The sequence below is a fragment of the Phacochoerus africanus genome, chromosome 10, assembly GCF_016906955.1.
Source record: "Phacochoerus africanus isolate WHEZ1 chromosome 10, ROS_Pafr_v1, whole genome shotgun sequence".
NCBI lineage: Eukaryota > Metazoa > Chordata > Mammalia > Artiodactyla > Suidae > Phacochoerus > Phacochoerus africanus.
The window spans coordinates 20236353-20253409 of NC_062553.1; the positions used below are offsets into that span (position 1 = coordinate 20236353).

At 35.5% G+C, this 17057-nt stretch overlaps 1 protein-coding gene across 4 annotated transcripts in view; it reads left to right on the forward strand.

Annotated features, from left to right (window-relative positions):
* The window catches only part of TBC1D19 (TBC1 domain family member 19), a 120776-nt gene that overhangs the window by 54819 nt on the left and 48900 nt on the right, over positions 1–17057 (forward strand). For all 4 annotated transcript variants that reach the window (XM_047798790.1, XM_047798791.1, XM_047798792.1 and 1 more), the window contains 4 exons: positions 258–296; positions 2415–2527; positions 13206–13280; positions 16823–16885. In XM_047798790.1, the coding sequence (XP_047654746.1) occupies positions 258–296; positions 2415–2527; positions 13206–13280; positions 16823–16885 (290 nt within the window). The remainder of the gene's footprint in view (positions 1–257; positions 297–2414; positions 2528–13205; positions 13281–16822; positions 16886–17057) is intronic.

Genomic DNA, 17057 nt, shown 5'->3' on the forward strand with positions numbered 1-17057 from the left:
TCTATATTATTACAACAAAGTAGAACTATCAGTTTTTTCTTCTGATTAAATATACTTCCTTTTAATTTCTACAAACGTTAAACAACTTAGAAAAAAGATTCTTCTGTATTTAAAAATAAATGTAGTTATAGTTTCCTATAAAGCCATTCAGCTTTGAAAATAATTAAAAGTATCAATACCAGAAAAAATATATATAATATTGTTCAAAATTTGGCTAATCATTTTTATGTCTAATAATTTTATTTTCTTATTTTCAGAACTTTTTGAAAATGAGCATGTACGTATTGGGCAAAAAGGTAAGCTTTTGATTATACTTACTTTAATTTTTGAAAATGAGACAGTCTTAAGTAAATGTCTGTATCATATACCCTCAAGTGAAATTTAATCTCTGAAAAGCTAAAGACCTAAAAAGGAGTGAGATTTACAATATAGATAAAACAATGGGAATCTTTATAAAGACGGGAAATGCATCATTTGGGCTTTATTAATAAATGTCAGATAAAGAGGTACACAGATGGTTCACTAAAAAGGAAATGATAAATGCAGGCACACATTCCTCAAGGATATTAGCTTAATGCATTCAGCAGTAGAATTTTATTTTAAAATCAAAGAGGCAGGTTCACTCTTTGATGTGCCCACACCCTTCTCATTAGTGGTAATAAGAATATGCTCCTGCATCAGGGGACAATAATAACTGTTATACCTCCAGTGACTATTCACAAAGGTAGCACTTAATGACTGAAGCGCTCTGAGTGTCCTGGAAAATAAATTTTCCCCATCTTTCGGTGATTCTCTTCCTTGCTTTTGTAAATCCTGTTTTGTCTTTGAAATATGAAGTACAGGGAAGGTCTTTGTGTCAGAATGCCCCTTCTATGGCAATTATGTTATCGTGTTCTAAACTCTTTAGTTCAGTTTTTCAGAATCTAATTTAGAAGACTACATTTGTATAACTTGGTATTTTCATTAAACACAACTGCAAAGTAAGGAATGTTTCATCTCTTTTTATTTCATCCAATCTCTTTGTTTCTTTTGTCATTTTCATCTAGTGTAAGATTTTTTTCCCTTTCCTTTTAAGAAGAAAATGTAAGAAAACAATACTGTTAGTCAGATACCAGCAGCTGTCTAGTATGTCTTTTGGGGGATTTTTTGGTTTTGTTTGTTTGTTTGGGGGGTGCTTAATTCCCAGACTTAATAGCTAGTATTTTCATTAAAATGAAAATGAAAACAAAAGGATAGTATATTAATTTTGCAAACTTGACTGTTTATGAATAATTTTTGGCCTTCTTAAAATGTTTTTGGATTTTTTTTTTTTTTAAGTCTACACTTATGTATGGAAGACATGCAGAAGTTCCCTGGCTAACAGTCAAATCGGAGCTGCAGCTGTGGTCTATACCACAGCCACAGCAATACTATATCCAAGCCGCATCTGCAAGCTATGGTGCAGCTTGCAGCAATGCCAGATTGTGAAACCACTGTGTGAGGCCGGGGATCAAACCTGCATCCTCATGGACACTATGTCAGATTCTTAACTTGCTGAACCACAGCAGGAACTCCTTTTTTGTTTTTACTTCTTTTAAAAAAATCCCTCTTTGCTCTTTATTTTAGCAGATAGTTAAAAAAGAATGGATATCTAGATTACTTTTAATTCTTAACAATAATACTTCAAATAGCATCCTGCTTCCAAATACTAGAATAGTCATGACTTAATAGAATATGCGTTAAGATGTGTGTGGTTTCCGTAGATAGGACTTGACTTAATCATGAAATATAAAAATTGTTATATATGTGCATCACTAATTTCAGATTCATGGAGCTATAGTTAAAGCAAAGTGAACTTAAGGTATCTGCATTAAAAACTTTCACCAGGCAAGGTAGGAGGTGGAGGTGCTTAAGGCTTGAAGCTTAGCAGGGCTGTAAATAAGGCCACATCCCGCATCGACATTCCAAGAGTTAAAGAAGACTGTCAAGATTGATATGATTATGTTAGAAATAAAAATGAAATGTTAGCTTCTCAAAAGATTTTTAATTAAAGATTTCATAATGTTATTTCATACATTATGAACTTTCTTTTTTTTTGTCTTTTGTTGTTGTTGTTGTTGTTGTTGTTATTGTTGTTGTTGTTGTTGTTGCTGCTATTTCTTGGGCCGCTCCCACGGCATATGGAGGTTCCCAGGCTAGGGGTTGAATCGGAGCTGTAGCCACCGGCCTACACCAGAGCCACAGCAACGCTGGATCCGACCCGTGTCTGTGACCTACACCACAGCTCATGGCAACGCCGGATCGTTAACCCACTGAGCAAGGTCAGGGACCGAACCCACAACCTCATGGTTCCTAGTCGGATTCGTTAACCACTGCGCCACGACGGGAACTCCCGTTATGAACTTTCTCATGAGATTTTACTGTTCTTCTGACAGTTCTGGCAGAACAAGACAGTGCTGCTGCTCAGCAGTATATCCGACAAGGAAGTCCCACAGCACTGAGAGCTGAATTGTGGGCGCTCATTTTGAATATTTCCAGTCAACCTGAGGTAAGAAGAAAAAGAATGGGTCCCGTTTGAACCATTGATATTCATTTGTCTAAGGCCTGTTATTCAAAATAGAAATACTTTTTTTCCTTAGTCTAATATTTCTTAATCCCCATTTTTGATTTTCAAATTCACTGTAATTTAATCACCATGTACTTAGAAGTTGTTTCATCTTGTTTTTTCTTTTTCTTTTTCCAACCATGCCCATAGCATATGGAAGTTCCCAGGCCAGGGACTGAATCTGAATAGACCCCAGCTGCAGCAATGCAGTGCCTGATCCTTAACCCACCATGTCACAGCGGGAACTCCACAAGTTTTTGTTATTAAGAGTTGGGTAGTGTAAGCCTATACATACAACAGAACAATAAGTAAAATTTTAAGAAGCAGAATCCACCAATTTAGATCAGTGAAAATGTGTGATAGAATAGGGAGAAATAATGGTGGGCACCTTGGTTTATATAAATGAGTGCTTTGTCTCTACAGTTACATTCAAAATGTGCACTCTGTGGTTCTAAAAATGGGCAGATTATGTAGGAATGTTATTTTTCTATATAAGAACATTTTCTTTTAGGAAATATAATGACTATGAAGACAAATCACCAACAGACAGGTAGTAGATTCAATTAAAAAATATGTTAAGACATTAATTCTTTTTGAAATATTTGGAGAAATTTTTTTTGGCTTAAGCTCATTGATCCTATAAAGCATCTCTTTCAAGATTTTAATAAAAAGCAAACTTAATAAGCCTAATGGTTATGGATTTTGTTTGGTATCATATAACCTAGTTTCAACTCCTCGCTCCCCCAACTTATTTGAAATAAGTTGTTGAGTGAGTTAAGTATCTTTAAACCTCAACTTACCCATTCTTAAAGGTAGGTAGTAATATTTATTATCACAGAGTGGTTGTAAGAATTACATGAAATCTTGGCATTTCCATCGTGGCACAGTGGTTAATGAATCTGACTAGGAACCATGAGGTTGCGGCTTCGATCCCTGGCTTTGCTCAGCAGGTTAAGGATCCGGTGTTGCTGTGGCTGTGGCGTAGGCTGGCAGCTACAGCTCCGATTAGACCCCTAGCTTGGGAACGTCCATATGCCTCAGGAGCGGCCCTAGAAAAGGCAAAAAGACAAAAAAAAAAAATTTAAATGAAATCTATATGAGTCTTTTATTAACACAATACCTGATGTAACCGGTCACCATTAATGGTAACAATAATAACTACATTATTATATTAATCACAAATAACAATATATTACCTGTAATTATGGTGTATGTTAATTATAATTTATAATAATGCAGTTTTTAAGAAAAACATTAACATATGTCATAAAAACTACACCTCTAACCTTTGCAAATTACATATGCATGCGTGTGAGGAAAGCATGTGTTTTAAATCTCTCTCTGTGAACAGTACTATCAAAACTCAGTTGCTTGCTTTTTGAAAGAATAAACCTTTTAATTTAATTTAGAGCTGTTTTAAACCAAATGATACTGGTCTTTTGTGGGTGACACTTTAAAAATAACAGTTTACAGATTTGTCTGTATGTTGGGCTTTTGTTGTTGTTGTTGTTGTTGTTGTTTCTTTGTTTTTTAGGGCTGCAGGTGTGGCATATGGAAGTTCCCAGGCTAGGGGACCATTTGGAGCTACAGCTGCCAGTCTACACCACAGCCACAGCAACGCAGGATCCAAGCCACATCTGTGATCTACACCACACCTCACAGCAACACCAGATCTTTAACCCACTGAGCAAGGCTGGGGATCGAACCAGCATCCAGGTGGATACTAGTAGGGTTCGTAACCTTCTGGGTCACAACAGGAGCTTCTATGTTGGACATTTTTTGTGAGTGCATCCACTCTTGTAGAAGAGATGGTAATTCTTGTCCTGCTATAACTGTGTAGATAAGTACTAACTTCACTGATGAAGAGCTAGGTTAACAAATCCTGTTCTCTGCAGAGGAGCTAACTACTACCACTTCAAAAATAGATTTAGAGTTTTCCCAAAAGTATCGTAGAATACAAGTAGTAGTCCCAGATAGTGATTGTCTATTATAAAATTCAGAGTTAGTTTTTATACTTGAATTCTGGAGCTGATAGATATTTTGATTTTCTGTATTCAAAATAACAAATCTGTAAATAGAAATGAATATTATCAGGCAACCTAGATTTTATTGAATAAAACACTTTTCATCACTTACACTTATTTTCACTGTAAAAGTGTCACCTGAACAAACCTTAGCAGTTCCAAAATAATTGTGCATTAGGGGAAGGAGAGAGAAAGGGAGAATAATTACCTCTTACGAAGAACACTTTAGCGGAACTTTTTATTCAATTACTTTCAGTCACTTAAAATAAGCTACACATACTAATGCATCATAGTTGAGGAGTTAAAGAGATAATGGAATATTTCATACTCGTAAAGCTATTTTTAAAATCTACTCAATAGAAAGACTTGGGATTTAATGCTTTAAGTTCTTAGCAGTTAATTTATTTGGTGCTTTTACCAGAACATTATATAACTTTGATTTTTTTTCGCTTTTTAAGAAAATATGGGGAGTTCCTGTCGTGGCTCAGTGGTGATGAACCCAACTAGTATCCATGAGGACGCAGGTTCAATCCCTGGCCTTGCTCAGTGGGTTAAGGATCTGGCATTGCCATGAGCTGTGGTGTAGGTCACAGACATGGCTTGGGTCCTGCATTGCTGTGGCTGTGGTGTAGGCCAGCAGCTGCAGTCCAATTCGACCCCTGGCCTGGGAACTTCCATATGCCTCGAGTGTGACCCAAAAAAAAAAACCAAAACCCAAAAAAATAGAAAAGAAAAGAAAATATAAGCTTAAAAGGATTGCTTTTATGTATTTTCTGCAGATCTCTAGGTATATATCAGAATATCCATATTTAGTAAATGTTACTCATATTTAAATATTTTGCTTAATTTCAGATTGCTAATTAAAAGAAGACAGAAAATTTTCTTATACTTTGCTTACTGCTAAAATAGCCAAGATGAGTATTAACATTTAAGATTTTCATTAGTGATTTCACAATAAGGTTCTTCACAACCTGACCTGAAGGTCTGCAGCAGTGCCTGACCTTCCTGGGTCTTTCTGGTCAGCTCACCTAGTTTTCACAGTGCCTGTTTCTGACCTTCACTCTCCCCAGCACTTCTATTCACAGTTGTTGCAAAAGATCTCACCTTCTCCTACCTAGAGAAAACAGAAGTCATCAGAAGGAGCTCATTTAGATTCCTTCCACCGAACCTGTAAACTTAATTGCATCAGCACCTCCTCTTGCCTACTACTTTACGGCAAAACCCTGTGAAAGAAAAGTCTGTGCTGGGGCTCCTACTTCCTTCATTTCATTAATCACTGAGTCCATCAGCATCTGGCAGACAGCCACTCTACGACTGGAACTGTCCTGGCTAAAGTCACCAGGCAACAGTGGACACGTTTTAGTCTTTACATCTACTGCATTTGATACTGCTCTCTACTTTGTCCTTGAAATATTCTTGGTGTTTAATTTCGTTCACTCTGTTTTCTTAGTTCTCCTTTCCCTCTTTTCCTTTTTTTTTTTTCCCTCCAAGTCTGCTTTTGGGTTCCTCTGTTGGACCTTACATGCTTGTATTTTTCAGATTTCCATTTTGATTCTCTATTCACCCTGCACATTTTCCATGGACTGCTTTATCCACAGGTCACCTTTTCCCTAATGGCTTCAACTCTATTTTCAACCATACTTTGTCTTAAGCCTAAGACTTTTATTTCCAGTTGCCTACAGAATGCTAGTGCACGCCCTGCGCATGTATCAGATTTCTGTTGTCTAAAAGAAAAGGCATAGTCTTGACATTAACATGTTTGTGGACATCTAAGAGATACTGTATTGTCTCTCTTCCCATCATGCTGTTCTCTCCCTGAAAAAGACCTTCTCAGACTTTTGTCGTCTTGGTACTTTTGCTCTTCTTTCATGTGCAGCATATTCCATTACCTTTTCTTAGGAGCCTTCCTAACATTGCTACCTTGTCTTCTCACAGCTCCATCACTGCTACTGCTACTTCCTTCTTTTTCCTCCCTCCATAACCAGGACAGGCGCAAAGACCTAAAGACAGAAAAACATATGCTATATTGTTTACGCTAGTGGCTTCCTCCCTTTTTCGATTTTTTTCTTCTTCATCGTCTGTAGTGTCAGTATCTTCTACAAGAAAGGTAGGCTTATCTAATGCTTGATAAACAATTAAGTATAAAATATTAGGGATGTTTTGTGAGTTCTTTGATTCCTGAGAGTATATTTCCTTTTTCTTTAGTTAAAGAGATAGTATGTCTGTATAAAATACCAAATAAATACATATGCCAAAATTTAAGTAATTTCTGAAGCTAAAAATGTGGGCTACTTTGTTTTTCAAAGGTTGCTTTTTAAAAAAATTTTTTACTCTTAAGTATATATTTTGCCAGAGTTTATGTAAAATACTCTTAAAATATCCTGTTATATTATTGGTAATTGTTGTGTTTTATAAATGCTTATGCATTTTATAGAATAAAATTAAAATATCAATACAAAAATTGTTCTTTATCTTATGACATTATAATTTTGACTCCCCTATCCATGTATTTCTTTCATTTTATATGGATAAGTTACATCAAAAACTATTGAAACCGAATACTATAGACTGGGAATTAGGAGGACTAGTTCAATCCCCAGATATTTTTGTAATTTTGACTAAAGCAGTTAACAGGGCCAGATCTCCTTTTCTTAATGTACAAATAAGAAAGCAGACTAGGGAGTTCCCGTCGTGGCACAGTGGTTAACGAATCCGACTAGGAACCATGAGGTTGCGGGTTCGGTCCCTGCCCTTGCTCAGTGGGTTAACGATCCGGCGTTGCCATGAGCTGTGGTGTAGGTCGCAGACACGGGTCGGATCCAGCGTTGCTGTGGCTCTGGTGTAGGCCGGTGGCTACAGCTCCGATTCAACCCCTAGCCTGGGAACCTCCATATGCCTTGGGAGCGGCCCAAGAAATAGCAAAAAGACAAAAAAAAAAAAAAGAAAGCAGACTAGATGTTTCTAAGGTCCCTTCTAGGTCTCAGTTCTCTAATATATTTTCCTTTTTTCTCTAGAAATGAAAGTAGCTTTTTGTCAGTAACACTCTTACATGTCTAAAGTTAGACATTAAGTTATTCACAGTATTCTGAAGATATATTTCTTTATGGAAGCATGCTGAACTAAAATTAGAATTTTAATGATTTCTTTTTATTAAAATATTAGTTTGCTAGCTTGGTCATGCAGGCAGTTTGTTATTAATTTATAATGAAAACCATTGCAAATGCAATTACAAATAAATCATTATTTAGAAAAGCAATTAAAGTGAAATATCCTGTGGGAATGTATAAGTTGTATGTAATAAAGGAAACACGAATACATGCCTGCAGTATAAATTACCTAAAGAAATTTTTCCTTTAGTTGATTTTACTTCACTCTTTTATGTTAATGTCTATGTAAACCAAAAAAATTTGAATGATACATTAAAATAAAAATAATAAATTAAATTCACACTGTCCTAAAGCAATAGTTTCTTTAAGAACTTATGTAAATCAACTATACTTCAATTTTTAAAAAATGAAAAAAAAAGAGTTTATTTTTTAGGGCAACTTTAAGTTTACAGCAAAATTGAGGGGAAGATACAGAGACCTCTCACAGCTTCTGCTCCCACGTCGACATAGCCACGCCAGTTATTAACATCCCCCACCAGAGTGGTGCATTTGTTACAATTAATGAATTTGCACTGACACCTCATAATAACTCAAAGTCCAGTGTTCACTTTGGGGTCATCATGGTATTGTACAGTCTGTGGGTTTGACAAACATACCATGACAGGTGGTATTTTCACTACTGCAAAAAATTCTCCATGCTCCATCCCTCTCCCTTCTCTCCACTCCCCCAACAACAACGAATGTTTTTACGTCTCTCTCCGTAGTTTGCCTTTTCCAGAATGTCGCATGGTTGAATCATATATTATGTAGCCTCTCAATATTGGTTTATTTCACCTAGAAATAGGCATTTAAGGTTTCTCCCTATCTTTTCATGATTTGATAACTTTCATTTCTTTTTAGTGCTGAATAGTATTTCATTGTTTGGATGTACCACTGTTTATTCATTTACCTACTGAAGGACATCTTTGTTGCTTTCAAGTTTTGGCAATTTTATGAATAAAGCTGTTGTAAACATCTTCACGTAGGTTTTTGTGTGAATGTGAGTTTTCACCTCCTTTGAGTGAATACCAAGGAGCTCGATTGCTGGATCATATGGGGAGAGCATGTTTAGTTTTGTGAAAACCACCAAACTGTCTTCCAGAGTAGCTCTACCATTTTGCACCTCCACCTGCAGTATGTGGAAGTTCCTGTTGCTCCACATCCTTGTCAGCATTTGGTGTTGACAGTGTTCCAGATTTTGGTCATTCTAATAGATGCGTGGTGATAGCTCACTGTTTTAATTTGCATTTCCCTGGTGACACATGATGTGGAATATCTTTTTATATGCTTATTTGCCATCTGTATATCTTCTTTGGTGAAGTGTCTGTTAAAATCTCTGGCCCATTTTTTAATTGGGTTGTTTGTTTACTTACTGTTGAGCTCTAAGAGTTCTTTTTATATCTTGCATATCAGATAAGTCTTTTTGCAGAAAACAAGTTTTTAATTTTAATGAAGCCAGCTTATTCACTGTTTCTTTCTTGTCTTTAATGTTATATCTAAAAAGACATCAATATACCTAAGGATAGGTTTATCTAGGATTTCTCCTGTTATCTTCTAGGAGTTTTTTCATTTTACATTTAGGTCTATGATCCATTTTGAATTAATTTTTCTGTAGAGTGTAAGATCTGTGTGTAGAGTTATTATTATTATTATTATTTGCATGTGAATATCTAGTTGTCCCAGCATCATTTGTCGAAAGAAACGTCTGTCTTTGCTCCCTTGTATTGTCTTTGCTCCTTTGTCAAAGATTAGTTGACTGTATTTACATGAATCTATTTCTGGAATCTTTATTCTGTTTCATTGATCTCTTTGTCTCTTCTTTTGCCAATACCACACCATCTTAACTACTATATAGTTTTAAAGTAAATCTGGAAGTTGAGTAATGTCAGTCCTCCAACTTTGTTCTTTTCATTCAGTTTATTTGTTGGCTGTTCAGGGTCCTTTTGCCTTTCCACATAAATTTTAGAATCACTTTGTTGATATCCACAAAGTAGCTTTAGCCGGGATTTTGACTGGGATTGCATTGACTCTATGGAGGAAGTTGGAAAGAATGCACGTCTTGACAATACTGAGTCTTCCTGTCTATGAGCATAGATATCTCTCCACTTATTTAGTTCTTTGATTTCGTCCACCAGAGTTTTATAGTTTTCCTCATATAAATCTTGTACATATTTGTTAGTTGTATACCTAAGTTGAAATCATATTTTGAGTGCTAATATAAATGACATTTTGTTTTTTTATTTTGAATTTCACATGTTCATTATTCTTGACCAGGCCCACGGCATGTTGGAGTTCCCAGACCAGGGATTGAACCTGAGCCATGGTGGTGACCCAGGCCACTGCAGTAACAATGCTGGATCCTTAATCCACTGTGCCACAGGAGAATTCCTGAATCTATTTCTGATAGAGATGTGTTGAAGTATTTCAGTTGGAAATGCATGGTTTATTTAATAAATGATGCTGATAACCATCCTTCTGAAAGAAAACAATCAGACCTTTGGCTTACCATATAAAAAAATAAGTTCCACGTAGATCATAAACATTTAAATTTAACAAAATAACAATTTTAGAAAAAATTAGGAAAATATTTGTATAAACATGTGGTGTAGGAGAGCCTTGCCTAAGGCAAGCAAGAAAACTCAAAGCCATGAAGAATATTTAAAAATTTGTCAATGTATACCATAAGCAAAAATCAAACAACATGTATTAACTTGAAGAAAAAGTATTTGTAACACAAATGACAAAAGGTTAATCCTCATTATAAGTAGTCTGACAAATTAATAAAATAAATATAATTAGTAGAAAAATATGTAAATCACTGTAGTGGAAATTCATATGACCAGTAAGCATATGAAAGAATATGCAACTTTATTTTATTTGGGAAAGTACAAATTAATACAACAATAATATAATCATTTTCATCCATGGAAAATTTAAATGGTGAGGGTATAGGTAAACCTGTGCTCATGGGTTACTGGTGGGAATTTGAACTGATAGCTTTGTTAAAGTAATCAGGCAGTCTGTAGTCCAACTAAAGAGATACATGTAGTCTTCAGCTATACTCCTACCTTTGCCAATTTATCCCAAAGACAGAAGAGCATATATGCATGAGGATATTTATTGCAGTATTTGTGGTGACAAGCAAAGAAACCACCTGAGTATCTATCTATAGGAGAATGGTTAAATAACGCGTGATAATCTGTTGCACAGCTTTAAAAATATTAAAGTGTATGTAGTTATATAAAAAAAGAGGTAGGTATATATTTATTGACATATAGAGATGATTATGATATATCACTGGAAGTAAAGAATAAGTATAGAATGATTCCATTTTATGTTAAAAAAAAACAATGAAAACTCCTAAATATGATGATATATTTGTATAAGCATGGAGAAAAGTATGGAAGAATAGAAATTACAAATAATGTTACAGGAGTTCCCTTCAGTGGCTCAGCAGTTAACCCACATGACTAGGATCCATGAAGATGCGGGTTTGATCCCTGGCCTCACATGGTGGGTTAAGGATCTGGCGTTGCCGTGAGCTGTGGTGTAGGTTGCAGACGCAGCTCGGATCCTGCGTTGCTGTGGTGTAGGCCAGCGGCTACAGCTCCGATTTGACCCCTAGCCTGGGAACCTCCATATGCTGCGGGAGTGGCCCTAGAAAAGGCAAAAAAACAAAAACAAAACCAAAAAAAGTTAAAATTAAAAAAAATAAAAATGTTCTTTTGTTCTAGCCAAACAAATGGATTTGATGAATATAATAGAAGGTAAATAAAATAGTAAAATAATTTTGCTTTAGGTAAAAAAACAAAACATCATGAATGAGAACAAAGTAATAAGGCTTTCTAATTAAAATAAAATGTCTAAAAATAGCCAGTAGATATCTAGCTTACAAAGAGCACTTTGACTCCAATCAGAGAACTGTGTATCAAGCATTTTTCGAGACAAAGAAATGATGTTTCGGGAAACAGGTGTGACACCACCCTTCCAAGGCATCGGTATGCAAGAGATAGTCTTCTTTGTCCCAGATGACTCTGTGCCACAACTCTTATTTGTTTGAGGGAGTGTCTTCAGAAAGAATCACACAGACTGGGGTGCACTGTTGGAGCCTAGCAGCATTTGGATATGGGCGGCCACTGGGGCCAAAGTGCCTGAGAAATGCTTGGAGGGATTCAGAGGAATACAAGGATCCACTAAAGTAATGAGATGGTATTTCCATCGCTCTTTAACACAGCCATTACTTAGTCTTAACCATTTTTGGGTTTTTTTTTTTCACATTTATTATGACTGCCCTGACCAACAATTCACCTGATGTTTAACTGGATTACATCTGAAGTCTCTCCTCCCTCTTTCCCTTCCTCTATTTTTTCTTCTTTTTCCTTTCCTCCCCTTTTCTTTCCATCTTTCCTCTCTTCCTGCTATTATTCTCTATTAAATTAAGCACTAACCTAATCTTATTACTGTTTAGTTAATCAGATTTTCTAATATTATGGTACTGTATTCTATTATTTCTTAAAAACTGATCTTTTTATTAAACTGGGACTCAGATTTAAAGAAAAGTACACTGCTGATTCTGTTGATCAGTGTCATTAAAAGTCCTATACCCATTATTATTTTCCATTAGCCAGACGAGATAAGAATGTTTGTTAATATCTCTTGGAAACTTAGATACCTTCCCAAGTTGTGCTTAAATCATATACAGGTTAACTGTATAGAATTCTATATAATTATAATCATTATATTTTGAATTAAAAAGTGAATAATGAAGATTTTCCTTCCAAAAATACCTGATTTTTTTCATATGCTGTATGATCGCATTTACTATCAGTGATGATTTAGTGTGTTTATACTTTTTAATTTTATAATAAAATTATAAAGGTATTAATCATAAAGGTAATAAAGGTAATCAAATTATTTTAGGTATTAAAAAGGTATTAAAGTAATTTAGGTATTAGCTATTAAAACAGTATTATATAGGTTCTAGGGGTTTCCTGGGATCAAATCACACTCCCTTTGTAGCCTTAACAGTCAGTTACTTCTTTCTCTGGGCCTCAGTTTCGCAAATGTAAATGAGAATGATAATCATTGACCAGTTTTATTTTGTTGATATGGGATTAAATGTAGAGTGAGTAGAACTGTTCCTGGCACCTAGTAGTTACTTAGTAGATACTGTATTTACTATTAAAGTTAAATTACAGTTTGTTAACTTAGCAAACATTGATCAAATACCCACCAGGTACCGGAGTTTATGCTAAAGAATGGCGTTAGGTGTATTTATTGATCATCTACTGTTGATTAGCCCGGCATGGAGACTGTAGTAGTGAATAAAATACAGTCCTTATCCTTGGTGTTTATAATACTATTAATGATCCTTATTTATTAAAATTTGAGGCCGGCTTTCTAAGTGTAATTAACTTTTAATATTTTTGTTTGTTTTACTTTTAAATCTAGGATATCTTGTATTATGAGCAGCTTAAGACCAATGTGATACAACATGACCTTTTGGTGGATAGTCTAATTTATAAAGTAAGTAAAATTGTACTAGTCTTTCTGTTTCATTAATATCATTAAACAGTTATTGAGAATCTTCATCATGCAGGGGCTGTACTAGGTATGATGATACATATTAACCTTAAAAAATAATTTTGAGTGATCGTTATACTTAAAAAGTTAAGGTTGACCTTCAAAATTTGCAGTTTCCCATTCAATGTTATCTTCCTTCCCTTTGAAACTGTTCTCATTATCCTTTTCTGACCCTCTCATTCAGTGATTAAGAGAATAAGTATTTCTTGTCCTTATAAATTCAGTTTTCTGCACAAACTATGTAAAAAGCAACTGAAAGGAAAGTCAGATTATGGAATTTTTATATTATCTCGTGATTCTTTAGGGCTTATTTATTTTATTATATTGAAGTCATGTTTTATTTTTAATTTCTTTTAGTTTCTAGACATATGAGTTAAGCACATCTCAAGTTTTATGATAGGGCTTCATTGGCTTTTTGTTTCCAGACCTCTGATATTAAGTTGAAAGTCAAAATGTAGATGATGAAAGCATGATATAGGATATGACTAATTCTGGATTCATAATTGGGTTGTTTAAAAGACTTGGATTTAATTTAATCTTATTTTTTTTGTCTTTTGTCCTTTTAGGGCCGCTCCCGCGGCATATGGAGGTTCCCAGGCTAGGGGTCTAATCAGAGCTGTAGCTGCTGGCCTACGCCAGAGCCACAACAACACCAGATCCAAGCCTCATCTACCACCTACACCACAGCTCATGGCAACGCCGGATCCTTAACCCACTGAGTGAGGCCGGGGATCAAACCCACAACCTCATGGTTCCTAGTCAGATTCGTTTCCACTGTGCCACGATGGGAACTCCAAGACTTGGATTTTAGATTTCGAACTTGCATGCCAGAAGAGAAGGGCGTGTTATTCCAGGCCTCAGAAATAGAGGAGAGAAGCATCTAAAGGTTTGTCTGGGTAGAACATGACCAAGGTTAATAATAACAACAACCACTAGCATTTAATGACTGCTTACTATGTGCTGTATGTGTTGCATAGATTGTCATTTGATCCTGACCCCTACCTTAGGGTGGTAGATAACCAGCATTTGGACTATAAATGATAAATGGAATTTTCCGTGGAAGGAAACTTGCGTTCTGCAAAATCACAGATGAAAAATAATAGAGTTTATGGGAAAAACAGGGTTAGGGTAGCTTTTGTAACAAAGTGCTAACAGAAATAACAATTGGTAGCTTGGGAGGTGAATTGGACCGCTCAGGCAGACTGCTCCCACAGGAACTATTAAAAATGTACAGAAGTCATAAAGTGCAGATGCTAAAATAATACAGATGGAAGTGGTACGCTGGGCCACTGGGGCTACTGCTCGGGTGGGCACAAGAGGAAGTGCAGCAGCTCGGATATATATGTAGGAGGCTGGAGGTGTGCCTCTCTGGAGAAGGGGCTCCAGTACAGTCACTCATTTGCTGTTTTCTACAGCCAGCAGGGCTCATGCCCTGTGTAGCAGGCTAGCTGAAGGCTCTGTCCTTTCCTGCTAAATTTTATAGTTCTACTTCTGCACTTCTGGTTTTTTGTTTTTCTTGGTTTTTTTTTTTTTTTTTTAATGAAAACTGGCCTATGAACCAGCATGGTTTTCATGTTATACAGCCATCACTCCCTTACTTGCCAGCCATGTGTTGATCCAAGTGTTATAGCAAAACAGGAACTACTATTACTTTACATTTTATAAACAAGGGAACTAAGGTAAAGAAAAGATTAAAGAAATTTGTTTAAATTCACGTATTAAGTAGCAAAGCCAGGACTGGAACCTAAGTAATCCAACTTCACAACCTGTAACTTTAACAGCTGTGCTCTACAGGGAGGAAGGGTGAGGAGAGTTAAGAGGATACAGTCTTTTGATGAAAAGTCTTGATTCTCACAGAAGTTTTACATAGATTTGGATCAAGGATACTGCTATTAGCTTTGATGTCAAATGATCATGCTCAGGGGATTATTTTAGCCACAGCCTAAGAGATCTCTGGAGTTTTAAGACTTTCAACTTCTTTTCTGTTCAAATGAGAGAAGACTCATAAGAGAAGTAGTTCAGAATTGCCAGGTGCTAGAGTGAGTTTTCTTTTGCTGTCAACATGAATTTCAGTTAGAATCAGTAAAGAAAGAGGTAAATGGTTTGTGTCTGAAGAATTGCTTGTAAGTTTTGGTAGAATCAATCCTGACTGTCCACACAACATGAGTGTTTTTAGGAAGATATCTGTCTCTGGTTGTTCCTGACTTGTGTTAGTTGAGCTCTGCTGATCTTGTTGGACCAGCTCCAAATGTTATTAAAATCAGCCCTTGAGGGAATGAGCATTTTAAAAAATTATTTGGAGTTTCATTACAACTGCCTTTGGCAAAGACACATTTTTAATTTAACTGAAAATAAAGTAGAATTATTTTAGTGGTTAAAGAAATGAATGAAACAGGGCAACGTTTAAATACAGAACACTATCAAGCCTTCCCTAAGCTAAATATCAAAAAATCTCTGGACCGTGTTTTTTTCCACAAACCTGCCTTGAATCCATACCATCTACAGTTTTCCACCACTTCCTGTGATCTAACGGTTTATATCCGTTTTTCTCAACCTTTTCTTCATTATTATGCCCCTAGAGAGAAAATTTTCTCTAATATAAAAATTAAATACCAAAGAATAAGATTTCATTGTGTATGGATCAGCTTTAGAGGTCCACATACCATTGTATGATGAAAAATTTTTTGATCCCCAGGAGTGAAGTCTCACCCTGCTGAGAATGCATGATCTCCACCTCCGTCTCTGTGGCATAGACCTGCTCCCTTCTTTTCTCTTAACCTGTGTCTTTCGGTTGCTCAAGCCTTAGCACACATTCACTCCCTCCAGAGCCATCCTTAGCTCATTCATCCTCCCCTGAGTGCTCTTTGATCAATAGCTCAATTCAATCTTGTAGGTTGAGCAATATTATCATGTATTTCTGCAATATTTTTGTGTAATTGTTCCAATATTTCTACTATGTATGTTGCCTTGCTGGTAGGTTGAAGATAAACAGTGTCTTGTTTGTTTATTTGCTAACAAGCAATGACTTGCAAGTGAGTAATCATAAAAATATGAAAGATTTTGGTATTTTGAGTGAATGATGAGAATGTGGGCTTGAACAGGAGAGGATGACATTAGAGCTGTGATTCTAGGCCAGACTGTTATAGCTCCTTTTGGACATTATGATTGCATCTGCTTTTCTAATTTTAAGATACCTTAATAGTAGATATAAAGGAGATAAACATGAATAAATAATAAGGAATTACTAATGGGACTCAAAAAAGTGTGAAAAATTTGAGGTCAAATAGTGTGTCACATATATTAGTTAAGCAAATTTATAAGTGTACTTGTGGTAGGTCCAGCAATAAAATCTAATTGAGAAGTTTATAATCCTACATAAAACAATGAAGTCATTGTGGTATTATTTCCAGATGTTGGATTTATGTCTTAGTACTATAGACACATTCATTTAGGTTCTTTTCAGTGCTCTCTACTTTTAATTATAGGATGTGAAGTTGACAGCAAGCAATGATGATTATTATTTTGTATTTGAAGATTATTTATATCAGGTAAGTTGAGAAATGAAAATATATAATGTTCTTAAATTTTAAATTCTCTACTTTGGGATACTTTAGGAGATGCCTCTGTTATTAACTGAATCCTCCTGAAATCCAAGCTATGTTTATTTTTTGTCAAACTAAATGTTCTAAGTTTGGAGTAAGGTTAACTTTTGTTTTTACA